Here is a 13547-nt window from a genome sequence, read left to right as displayed (position 1 = left end):
GATACTGGTCGGATGCAGTGCCAGACACCAATGACTCTGCCCAGAGATACTGGAGGCCCTGGGGCATTCCGACTGGCAAATGAAGCTTTAAGAACTCGTATTGAATTTCAAATAAGCAGAACACAAAGAAAGAATTTGCCCAAGTCCTCATATGCGAGCTGTCAATACTGGGAAGGTTGGGGCAAGTGTTTCAACAAGCCAATGAATGTTAATGAAGGAAATGAAAGACCAAACTTGAGCAAATCTCCATATTTGAAATGTCAAAGTGGGGAAAGTTGGGACAAGTAATACCTGGTACACGGAAAGACAGTGAAAACAGTGAAGAGAAGCCCTGGTGAAGGATGTGCCTCAGGCAATGGGCAATTGGGGAGAGTATACCAGGGGATCTGTAGACCCCTGAAAGGGATACCTGGGAGGGGAGTATACCAGGTAATCCATACCAAAGAGACAGCAGGAGAGTATACCAGGGGTTTCTCCAAAAGAAGTTATTGGTTTGAAAGAGACATTTTTGTTATCCTTAGGAGATAGATGCTTTGAAAAAACACATTTTCCATCCTTGAGAAGTGGTCGTTTGAAAGAGACACTTTGCTATCATTCAGGAGCCCATATTTGAAAGGAACACTTGTGCCATCCTACCCGAGACATCCAGGGGAAAGGGAAAACCCCCTTTGGATGTAAGGATTATTTTGTTGAATTAATCTATTTGCTTTTTGAACACTGTTTTACCAAACTCATGTCAGAGACACTTTTCTTACACTCTTAGTTGTTTTATTTAGTGTGAGGGTCAGGTTAATGTTTTTGACACAAGGACAGTGTTTATAATTGTGACAACAAGACGCAGATAGATCTTTAGTCTTATTTTCCTAGGTAGGGAAACTCTCTTTAGGATAGGGACAGATAGGCCTTTATCCAAACCTTTCCTTTTAATAAATATGTCCAATTTTGAAAACACTACCAATTTTGTGTATGCGTCTCATTTCTAATCCTCACAGTGCCCTAGCACTTCTTTCCTGGCTTGGTCGAGTGGTTCCTCCTCTGTGGTCAGAATGTCTTTCATTGATGGTAAACTCCAATAGTTGGGGCTCAAGGGGCCCTTAAATTGTAGGCTAATGTTCCACACCTGTAGGTATTGGAGCAAGGCCTTCCTGGGTCTGTCAAATGCCAGGCACTGGCCCAAGGGTCGCATTGGTAGACATTGTTGCAGAGTTTGTGGCAACACTGGAGTGGTAGAGATGGACCTTAGCCCTTAAGAGCCTCTTAACTTTGGGACTCTCTCATTCTCTTGGCATCCCGACTATTATCGCTTTCCTCCAACATGCTATCTATGTGACACCCGACAACAACGCTCCCCTCTTTGCTTTCTTATTCCCTTTTCCCCTTCCGCTTTCTGAACCTCCGTTGCCTCATCCGGATGTTTCCACCCTCCTTATCTCAATTCTCCATATTTTTCCTCAATCCTTCCTAGCCTTCCCCAATTGCTCTTATTCCTCCTATTCTCGCCCCTACTCTCTCTGTATCAAAGTGTCTTTCCTCTAGACTACTCTGCTCTTATTCTTACTCTCTCCTCTCCCTCTGTCCATTCTTCTCTTCCAAACTTCTCCTTTCTTTCAAATGTGCTATCTTTCCCTACTCCTATTGTTCGACCACCTTTTGAACCCATCCTTTCAGATCTCTTCCACTTCCTCTTTGGAGTCTATTTTCCTTTCCTCCAGCTTCACCAACTCTCCTTCCACCTACTCACCACTTTCAGTCTCCACCTCCGTTCTACATTGACTCCTTTCATCCTCTCCTGCACCTGGTGTAAGGTGCTGGGACTCTGGACACAGCCGAGTTGTAGTCCCCACCCTCAAGGCCTACCTTGACTGAACAACACTCTGCTATTTCCTCAAATTAGCAGAGGGTGGCGATTGTCCCTTCCAGAATGAATCAGCTGTTCTCCCTTGCTGTCAGCAGTTGTGCGAGGGATTGCAGACCCACACAATTTAAGGGAATTCCACCATCATGATCCCAATACTTGCTGTCACAGAAGGCCAACCCCAGAGCTCCGCTGATTATACTACTCAATTCCGTTTCCTCCTCGCTATCTACTTGTCTCAAGGTTTGCAGTGTTGCATGTATCAGGCAGCTGCTGATTTTGTTTGCTCAAACTACTGCTAATTTCCCCCAGAAATGCAGATTCCTTGCAAGTTGAAATTTTTAGGGTTAGCTGTTTTTTTCTGTTATAAAGATCAACATGTTGAGACGTACTTGGTGCCACTAACTGCAGATGGCTGCAGTAGTCCAGGCAGGGTCTTTTGTCCTTCAGTCCTACTATGAAGTGGTTACACCAGTTACATTCCTTCCATTTGGGACATCAAGGCTGGAGCAACAAGGCTGTAGAATAGTGAAAGTCAGCTTCACACAATAGGATAGGCATGGACTAGGTAATTCCCACTTACCGCCTCCTTGGGTCTACTAAACATAGCAAGTAGTGGTCACCGGCCACCATTTTCTCCAGAGGCCCATCCTCCAACTCAGACTTAGTCACAAAAGACAGTTAATTAGTTAAAAGGGTAACAGGATGTTCTGAATAGAATGAGTGGATTCAAGCTTAGACTAAGCTTACAATGTAGGGGAGATTGTAAAATGTACAATGGTAATCCCCAATGCATACTTCTAAACCTGTTGAGTTTCAAAATCATTAGAAATCGGATGTTTTGGTGATAGATGCCACTGAAGATAATTATGTTGTTGGCTTGAGGTCAGACTAATATCAAGACGATTGTTGGGACCTTTACCACAGAGAAACCAGTGCATTTGTTATTAGAGGCAACCCACAACAATAAGATACAGTTTCTATTACCAGCAAAGCTATAATTCGCTTCTCTTTGGAGCAAGGCGGCAGTTTCATCAGTGACTATGGGCTCTTGGGGCATTCAAATTTACTTCAACAGATGATTATGCAATACAAAAACAACTAGAAAAACTGAATGCAATCTAGGTTCTGTTCTTGGAGGTCATAGCTAGACAATGCTGTGAGTAAAAGCTCAGTTAAGGTTGAGGATGATAAACATCTTTGAAAAATGTTTTTAACACCATAGGATAAAAGTGATATACGTTAAGATTGAGAATGATTTGGTATAGGTAGGGGAAGGTGGCAGTGCTAAGAGTGTACTTTAAATATTGAGAATGGAACACATTTCTATGTTCATATTTGTTCGCAATGAACCTAATCAACATACATTGAAAAGAACATTGCTCATTGAGCTCCACATAGGCACCTGGTGGCAAAGGCACATCGGAATAAGGGGGTAAGTACTCTGCCCAAATCTAAAAAAAACAAAGGTTTGAATCAGGGATAAGTTCTACCAAACTTCCACTTTAATTTATAAAGCTTTCCAACCCAGTTGTCTTAGGGTAACACATTCCCTGTGAGGCTTGCTGACCGCTAGACTGTCTGATATAAGTGGATGATCTTGTTCCAATGAATCAAACCGAGGCTGGCAACAAGGGAAAAGTGAGCAGATTAAATTACTGTCTACATTCATAATATTTGCTTAAGATTCATTAAAGGAAGGTGTGAAAACATCTGGGTATGGAAATAGTTAAAGAGCACAACGATTTGGGCATCGTTTGCTTGAGCGTGCTAAGTTAATCCAATCAAGCAATATACAACAAATAGGTTTGACCAGGTTATGAATGGCTTAAGTTAACTTGTCACATATGGGGGGCTTGTCAATCAATCAAAGTCATAACACTATTTAAATATACCATTTTATTAGTACAGTACACATGATAAAATAAATAGAATAATAAACAGCATCCAACCTAAAACTAGATTGCTTGGTTAAATCACAAGTCTTGCATTATTAAAATGCCATCACTCAGCCTCAAGATAATGTCTCTTTAGTTCTTAAAGTATTTCCCCGTCATCATGCTCCCAACAGGTAGCTTGAGATGGCATATATTGCATCAGAATTCAACAGTTTTAGAGAGCTATTCTGCCTTTAAGAGTTTGCTCCTGATGACTATTTTATCATGCATTTAGATCTAATTGTCTTACATCTTTACAGACTGGACACAAAGAAATAGTGCTGAATAATCTCATCAGTGTAGTGACATACTGGGCATAAGGCTGAGTTTTTAGGGTTCCATAATTTTATAACCGCCATTACCGGGAGAATACCAAACCTCAATTTAATGAATAGCATCCTTGCGAAAGAAGGCTATATTTCATCGAGATAGCTCTCAGAGTCTTACCGGAGTGTATACCAAAGTATATGCTTATTCATTATGTACTGTATACATGTTCTGTCCCCTACCCCTTCTCAAAGAGTATTCCTCTGACCAGGCATGGTATGCTTTACTGGATACTGAGTATCTTTAGTAATAGATTCTGGATTTGACCATTCCATGGGGTTCATTATGAGTTTTGTGGTGCGAGAAAGAAAAGTGGAGGTACTACAATTTACATACATTTTTCCCACACCGCCAAACAAGATACCAGTATACCGGATGGTAATGCCAGCAATTTCTGCAGGCAACTCCTCCATTTTACCTCCAGAAATCGCTGTTATTACCATCCGGTAATACAAGCGGTGGCAATACCGGCAGAAATCTCCACATCGGGGGATGTGCACTGCCTACTACCACTTGTAATCCAGTGATAACACCGCCATTGGTAATACCACTAGTGTTATTACCGCCGGACCAAGTGGTGGTAACGATAATATTGTTTGGTGATATCTGGGTGGATTTACAACCCAGATACCACCAAACCCCTAATGAGGCCCCATGTCTCAACCTATTTTACACAGGATTTATTTTACATGTTTGAACCACGGTAGACGTTTGCCTGCAGTATTCTCAGTTACCTCACATATTGCATCTTTGTAACTTTTTTTAAAAGTTGTGCTTTGACTGCAGCTTAATCCATTAATAGACTGGTTTTAACTTGATCAACCCCACAATTGCCTTCCAACCTAGTTCAGAGTGAAGAATTCTTGTGGGGGTTTGACCAAGGGAGGCCCAACAATTGTTTTAAAAACGTATTTTCTGAAGCAATTAGGCTTGTGATGTTACAATGACCCCATATCTCAGCTCCACATAGAGAAGCCTGACTGGCCTTCATTGAATATACCGTGGGTTGAGTTGATCGGACAGTTTCCGGTATCGCTAGTAAACCTTGCAACCTTCACCCTTTGTTTAGTCAAGTGTAAATTACTTTTCTTAATCTGCTCACCCCAGCCACCCTCATCAGTGAAAAGTATGTCAAAGTAATCATAATATTTGACCATAATCTTTGCTATAATTAATCTCCAGACCTTTAATTAAGCATAATTCAGCAAAGAGTAATTTGTTTACATAAACCAATTTGGGTGTTGGAGATTAAAACAGCGTCATCCGCAAATAAGAGAATGACAATCTTAGTACCAGCCAAGTTTGGTGCATCAGCTTCCAGCATTTCAATAGAAGTCGCTATATCAATTCTATATAGTGAAAACAGGGTGGGCGCCAAAACATAACCCTGCCTGACACCCTTACCAACTTTAAATTTAGGAGTGCATTCCTCATTTAAGCCCCACCTAACCATTGGCGCATTATCCAAATACAGCTGTGCTATGGGATTTAATATCTTCCTAGATAAGTTTACAGACTTTAATACTATTCAATTCAGCCTGAAAAGCTTGATCGACTGGGCTTAGGCCCTTTTGGAAACCCGCTTGGAGGTGGAAAATCACATTATTATTTATAATCCATTCTTCTAAATGAGCAAAAAGGGTTCTCCCAATGACTTTGGCAGGATGTATCCTACAATGAAATACTGGATTGTACATTTCTATCACCTTTCTTACGTATAGGTACTACTATAGGAATGCAACATGAATCGGGGATCCTACCATGTGGCTAATATAAAATTAAACAAACATGTCAAATAAGGGGACCACATTTCTACCTTCTCTTTAAAGAGCTCAAATGAAACACAATCAGTGATTGCCTCTTTTTGTGATGTCTGAGATTCGATGGTTTCCACTGCTTCATTTATGCTTACTATTATATGGGAGGGGGGCAGGGGGCTTGTGATAAACGCCTGTAAATTGGACATAGTTAGGTGACTCAATATTGCTTGACTTATGGAACTTTGCACCAATGTGGTGCGACCTACCTACTAATCAGAGGGCTGAGACTTCCTTTTGAAGAAATTACTCGTAATGTGGTGCACTTACGTTACTGTGTGATTCTGCAAACTGGTCATGCCAGAATGACTCAAACTAAAATCACACAGGATTATGATAATTTCTTACCTGCATGTGCATTAGTTGAGTGAGAGGAAAATTATTCCATATGTGTAAGGACGGATTTATGTTTCAGGGTAAAGTGTTCTATGAGGAACTTGGCATAATAGGGATTATTATCATGGCAGAAACTTACGTTCTCCATTATTTAATTATTTTGCACGATAGAGAGGGACCACTGCCCATCTCAAAATTGTCCCTTGGTCAGAAGTGTTCTAATGTAAATGGTGCTTGCTCTCCTTTATACACAATGCTTCAGCTTTTAAAATCTATGTAATAGAAAGTAGAATAATTACACAAGAAGAGGTATTGACAGGTGAAAGAATAAAAAAGCAATAGAACTCTGTGCTCTTCGGTGCTTCGTCTAATACAGAATTGTATCTTCGTTGCATCAGTGAACCAGCCTTTAATCTGAGGTTTAGGGTAAGCAATGAAAGAAAATGTGTCTCTGGAATAGGAGTAGATAAGATAGATTTCCGTGTATGTACCGTTTGCTTGACCTCAATTTACTTACCTGTCTAGGAGTAGCCTAAATCCAACTTGTATACTTTTTTGTTGTTTGATTCGCAATGTGCACACTGAAAAATCAGTCCACTTCCTATACACACCCTTAATGATTAAGTCAATAGATGTTAATTGTAAGGTACAGAGGGTGCTATGAGATATCCCAAATCAAACAAAATTGGTTCATTTGATTGTACTCAAGATGATGTGCCTTCTGGGGTGAGTGCTGTAAAACATGCCCATATTCACAGTGAGTAAGTTGGGTTTACTTATGACGGTAACTGCAGTGATATTGACCAGTATATAGGAGGATCTACAATAGATACGAGGCAAAGGTTCTTACGTTTATTATTTATTTCGGATGGGTTGCCGGCCACAAGGCCAAATCTAGCTTTGTTTTCTGAAGAGGCCCTATCGATCTCCATGACTTTAAATATTGCACCAACAGCCATCCATTATTCTCACCTTGCTTGAAAAATGTATTTTCCATCTGAAACAGATACCAACCTAAGTCATAATTTGTCTTCCTTAAAGGGACTTTCGTGAATCTTTTTTCCTTTTTATTTATTTATTCTAACTTCCTGCTCCAATTTTTCATTTCCATTTTTTTCTCATGACCAGTAGTTTATATTTCATGATCTCCCAAACATCCCATCAAGGTCTCTCAGATAGTTGAATAACACCTATCCAGGTTGAATACCATCTATCCAGTTAAGTTGATGTAGGCTCTTGATCTCAGCACCAAGTGCTGTTCCAATTTCTTCATTCAGTAAAGTAAAAATATCAAGTGTCCATTTAAAAGATTTCTTCAGTGGGCCCGACAATGCAAGGGAGAGTCGTAATGGTGTGTGATCAAAAATCAAAATGTTCCCAATATCGAATTGAAGAAGCCCTGATTTTGGAAATTCTTGGTTATGGAGCTAAATGGAAGGTGAATTGGCAATCAACTGGGGATATTCTTATTTTAACATGACACCTTAAAACAAAAAGTCATGAAGCGGAGAGCCTGCTCAGTTTTACATTTAGTTTTTGGTTTACATTAGATATACAGTTTCCATTTCTGCAATTATTTCTGCAATTTTGTGTCACTGTGCCAAACATTATTGATTGACATTAACGCAGCTGTATTGCTTGCATGTTAATCAAATATGAATAACTGTTTGGTCGCACCCGTGGTCCATTTCCAAGCAGTGTTGTGTTGCCTTTTAAGTTGAACCAATCAAAAGGAAAATTCAGATTTATTTTTTAGACTAGATTTTGTACAAATGCTTAATGCCACTTAGGGTGAATGTCACATTGCAAAAATAAATGTAAACACTAAACATAGTTTACAATCATTACCTTGATGTGCAGAATTGCTGTTCCAGGAGGATGAGCATCACTTATGGATCGTAAAAGTTTCCCACTGGCAAGGTCCCACATAGTGATCTGCAAAGAAATGAATTGCTTTTGAATTATATCACAGCAAATGCTATACAGTTGCCATTACATATATATGTTTCTCCGCTCTGAATTGCATTTATCTAAAGAAATAATAAATAAGAATATAAAGCATGCACGGATCACGAAAACTAAACGCCAAGAAAAGAAGCTTCAAAGGAATCGCTTTCTCCCGTTTGATAGCCAAACTATGGAACTCAATACCGAAGGAAATTAAAACGTCAGAAGATCATCTGACCTTCAGAAAAAAACTGAAAACCTCATTTATATACAGGAGGAACAATGCTCTTTTGATCACAAAAGAACGTACAATAGATAAGAAATCAGATTTGACGGGAAGCAGTGAGCTTCTTACAATGGGTTGAGTTTGAGGGACATTCTGACCAGGTTGTGGAGGGGAGTAAATGGAACTGTCACCGGGGACAATACAAAAGTGGACATACATAGATCAAGGACAACCATGTTTGGACATTTTTAAGTGCAGGTAGGCGGTACGGCCAGCTGTGCTCAGGACGTGACAAGATGGGTGAAGTGTTAGAATGGAGGCAGAGGAAGTGAGAGATAAAAGACAAGTTAGAGGCGATTGAAAATTTTTAGCTAGCATGCAGCTAGCATGCAAAAGATAGGCAGGTTAAGAGGGTAATCCAGAGGGGAGGAGGTAGGCTTTTAGTTTGGCTTTGAACGAATTATTGATGAGTGTTTCTCGGATGAGAAGTTGAAAAGTCACCAAGTTGACATCTCTTCTGCTAATCTTCCAAAATTTGAATTTTCTGATTGCTCTGAACAAGAGATTAAGGAGATTGTCAGTAATATGAAAGCTACTTCCTGCCTTGATGACGCTTGCCCATCTGATCTATTAAAGTGGATAGCACTCAATTTACTAGCCCTCAATGACTCTAAAACGGAGTTGCTTATTAAGGCCTCCAAACCTTGATTAAAGAATTTCCCCCAACAGTAGGAATCATTTGAGGTTGCCGGTAACGTCATTCCGGTGAGCAAAACTGTGAAAACCTTGGGAGTGATCCTGGATGACAACTTATCAATGATAAAAACAGGTCTCCCAAATCCGCTCTTCTTGTGGATATGTAATTAAATTACTAAATCAGATTAAACCATATCTGACTCTCTCGAACAGATCTCTTTTGGCATCCTCATTAATAAATTCACGTTTGGATTATGGTAACAGTTTATTGATTGGGACATCTCAAGGGAATTTGAAACCGTGGAGCCGTGAGGGCGGTCTTTGGCTTGGCCAGATGGGGCCATGTCACTGCCTTTTTGGAAGAAACTTCACTGGCTCCCGGTAAGGCAGAGAATTAGCCACAAAATTCTATCGCTCACCTATAAATGTCAGAATGCTGAGGTCCACACTATCTCTCCAATAGGCTGGTGGAGAAATAATCATGCAGAGTGTTAGGCTCATCTGATACTCTTCAGCTCATCCAGCCAAGAACTCGCCTAAAAATGTTTGGCGATTGCAGTTTTGATTTTAATGCTCTACTTGAATGGAACACTTTGCCATTGACCATTAAAACATCTACATGTGAAGACGTTGCTCTTCAACCTACCTGAATAGATTTTACTTTACCTTGCACTGTTCTTTTCTCATACTTCTCTAGGAGTGTTCTGAGGCCTACGGGCGTGTAGCGCCCTATAGGAAACAAAAATAAATAAATAAATGAATGTCCGGGGGGATGGAGGGGGGGACGTAGGAGAATTCCATGCAAGTGGAGCAAGAAGAGAGAAAGAGTGGAACGAGAGGAAGCACAGGGAGGGAGAGGAGCCACAAGGGTAGTCTAGGAGGCAGAGAGGAGATTACAAGAAGGCTTATAGATTTGGATAGAGAAAGGATACAGTGGTGCCTTAACGTGGATAGATTTGTGAACCAGGAGGAGACATTCAAATCTTGCACCATTTCGCATCATCAGCCATCCAGCCTGGTGACGGTACGAGGAAGTAGGTGTGGAGTGAGAGAGTTCAAAGAGTCCTTGTAGCAAAGATAATGATCTTGTCGAGAGGACAGAAAGCATATTTGGGGAGAGCAAAGAGAATGCTGGCCCAGTAGTCCAGTTTAAAGAAGACAAAAGTGGTTAAGAGATGTTTGGCGGTGTTGAAAGGAAGGAGGTGCCCGATATTCTTAATATTTAGGAGGTTGAGGCAAGCTGCTTTTCCAGTTTTGGAGATGAAAGTAGCAAAGGTGTGAGAAGGGTCATGTATGACAGAGGTTTCTAGCTGAAGAAGTGTAGGGGAGAGTGTCAGGTGGGAACTGGATAGGCTGAGGAAGAGATGAGAGAGATTTTGGCAGGGAAGAAGAGTACTTCTGTTTTGGTGGAGTTCAACATTAGAGAGTGCAAAGCCATCCAGTATTTAATGGCAGAGGGACAGTTGGAACATATTATAGAGAGATTAGAGGAGAGTTCAGGAAAAGAGAAGACGATTTGAGTGTGGTCTGCGAAGAGTTGGTACGAGAACCCAAAGGAGGAGATCAGTGGCTCAAGAGCAGAAGTGTAGATTGCAAAGAGGAGCTGACCCAAGACATAAATTGAGAGGTGCTCCAGGAGACAAAATTGGTGAGCTGCAAGGTAGGATTCAATCTAGGCAAGGGCTTGATATCGAATCTAAAGAAGAAAGAGTATTAAGGAGATCAGAGTGAACGACAGTGTCAAAGGAAGCAGACAGGTCACGGAAAATTAGAATAGAGGATGGGTTCGAGTGCTTAGCAGAGGCGATGAAGTTTTATGAAAGCAATTTCCGTGGAGTGACGGGAATGGAAACCTGCTTGTAGGGGGTCTAGAAGATTGTGGATGTCTAAGAAATTGGTAAGACGGTTGAACACAACCCTTTAGCGCACTTTAGAGTAGAGCAGAAGGAGACACACAGGACGAAAGTTAGCCAGTAGGTTCGGGTCAGAACCTTGCTTTATTTAGGAGAGAGATGACCATGGCTGTTTTGAAAACAGCGGCTATTCAACTGACAGACAAGCATAAAAACGGGCCCCACCCACAACTGTTACCTCAGACCCAAGGCAATCCGGGGACAATACGGATCCTGCAACTAACAATAAAACAACCTTTCTCTTCTACCTACTAACCACCCCTGTTCCTCTCCAGCATACCTCCCACATACCACACCCGCTCTTACTGTGCACAAAATGCACAGGCCACACATCCACCACAAGAACAAAATGCTGCAAACAACCCAGAAACTGGACTTTGCCCTTCCGGACACAATAACACCAGTGCACACAATCCAAGCACACACAGAAAGCTGACCCTCACAGATGCCAGTTTCTCCTGGTTCTGCACGCACCAACAGAAGAGCACAACCTCTATCCTACCGCTCACTAACCTACCCTACCCACTTCCTTACAGAGCCAGGTGAGCGTCTGGAGACCATGCAAATTGTAGTGTGTGCAGTATAAATCATGTGAAGAATCAGACAGGATTCTACCCAGAAACATGGTCTGGGACCCTCCTCATGTAACTGGGGAAAGTCAGATGCTTCTTGATCCCGACCCTGGGGGTGGTGTGCTGCAGGAGGATCACATGTGGGTGTGGCGGTGAACAGATCAGAAAGACTGGGATAACCCCCTTTTAACTTTCCCCGAAATTCCCACCCTTTTGATGGCTCTTTGCCAAACGAGAGACGTTGAAAGAACTAACTTTGTTACAACAAACTACATGTCCAAGAATCCTAGAGGAACAGCCGAGGAAGAGGCATGTAGATGTAGTAGTCAGACAATTACGCCTGGTAGGAATTGCAGGAGGGAGGCAATGGAAACTAATGGCTCACACCTAAAGCCAACTGTCAAACCAGTGAGGCGTAAATGGCCCTAGCAGGTAAGCAGAGGAAGAAGGAGCTGGAGCAGGAGTTGGAAGGCTGGCAGTAGTAGCAGCAGAGGAAAAGCACAAGGCTGGCAATTCACTAAGAAGTGGGAGTACAGAAGGGATGCCGGAACGTGGAGACAGCAGATTTCACCTGCAAGTTCGGAGAGGGTCCTGTGTGAAAAAACATCTGTATTGCAGAGGCTGCGCCGAGGAAGACATACTGAAAGTGAAGGTTCCCCATGTTTGTTGAGTTGCTTTGATTGCAGAGCCAAGACAGTGCAGAAGCCCAAGGCCAGAAGCAGAAAGCAAGCCAAGGGTTTCGGGAGCGAGAGAGACGCCCAATTAAGGTGGCCAGACCGGAGACACCCATGCAGGAGAAGGATGTGGGTCCCAAGTGAGCCCGAAGTAGTAGCAGCAGTCGAAGTCGGGGAAGCAAAGTAACCCACAACCGCAGTGTCCCTGAAGCCGTTGGGTGAAGCACAGCGTTCAGATTCACTTCATAAGCCTTGCCGGTAACTATAACCAGCTCCGAAGTAACTTGAGTAGAGTGTTAAGCGAGTAAAAGTTGTGCAACATCTTTAAACTTCTGATTAACAATGTAAATGTAGCGTATTTCAGAAGTTGGGTCCTTTGTTTAAGTAGTAAAAGCTATTCCATCCATTGTTCAACACTTTCTGAATTACTGGAGTAGTCGCGTATCCTTAATTGAACAAAAGGAACGCGTATTGAATTCATTCCGAAAGTCTAATGCTAAAGTCTTATAAGAGTTACAAGTGAAAGGTGCATCAAAGCAAGGTCACGTGCGGCCAATTGTATTTTCTGAAGCGGAGAGTGGCACTATGGCTTTTAGCCAATTACTTGGGCAGAAAAGGAGTGAGAAAGCTGGGGCAGGGGAGTTGGGTGCTTGTTAACCTGTAATGCTGAAGACTGCTGAAGCTGAAAGGAAGTTGGTTTGTGGCCAGAGGCAGGTTATTGTTGTGGCAGTCAAACAGATGAAAAAGAAAGAGTGCCCTATTGTAGAAAGTCATTAAGGGAAGAGTGCCTTGCCTACCTGAAGAGGTTGGAGTGTCTTGTCAGATTCTGCTGATAATTAAGAAATACAAAGCAGTGGTAGAAGAACCTGAACTGTGGTGGTTTACAACATTGTCAGCAGATGTCACATTGAAGAGGTTTGAGGTAGTAGCATTCTATAGCACAAAAGACATGTATTACTTACCGTAATAGCATTTCTGATGATTGTATCTGCTTAGATTCACAATGCTGTGGATATGGTTTGACATCCAGTGGTAACAGCGGAGTATTGCATCTTGTCTTTCGGGACCGAAAGGGGACGTCGGCATAGGCGTGTCTGTAACACTAACCCTATCGTGACGTGTAGTGTACCCAAAATCCCTCACGCGCAGAGGTCCCTCCGATTGTAATTTTTCTGCCATGAGGGAGCCCAAGGCTATTGTGAGTGAGCACATGAAGAGAGAAGTAGTAAGAAGTCTATGTTCCTTCC

General features: G+C 41.9%; 1 protein-coding gene across 3 annotated transcripts in view; it reads right to left on the bottom strand.

Annotated features, from left to right (window-relative positions):
- Nucleotides 1-13547, bottom strand: part of VPS8 (VPS8 subunit of CORVET complex) — a 2529257-nt gene that overhangs the window by 2191361 nt on the left and 324349 nt on the right. For all 3 annotated transcript variants that reach the window (XM_069615741.1, XM_069615740.1, XM_069615739.1), the window contains exon 8: nt 8121-8207. In XM_069615741.1, coding sequence (XP_069471842.1) covers nt 8121-8207 — 87 coding nt within the window. The remainder of the gene's footprint in view (nt 1-8120; nt 8208-13547) is intronic.

The sequence above is a fragment of the Ambystoma mexicanum genome, chromosome 9 (genome assembly GCF_040938575.1).
Source record: "Ambystoma mexicanum isolate Mex_15411 chromosome 9, UKY_AmexF1_1, whole genome shotgun sequence".
In the NCBI taxonomy this organism is placed as follows: Eukaryota; Metazoa; Chordata; class Amphibia; order Caudata; family Ambystomatidae; genus Ambystoma; species Ambystoma mexicanum.
The sequence above is the reverse complement of the archived record's forward strand: the minus strand, read 5'-3'. Positions and strand labels throughout refer to the sequence as shown.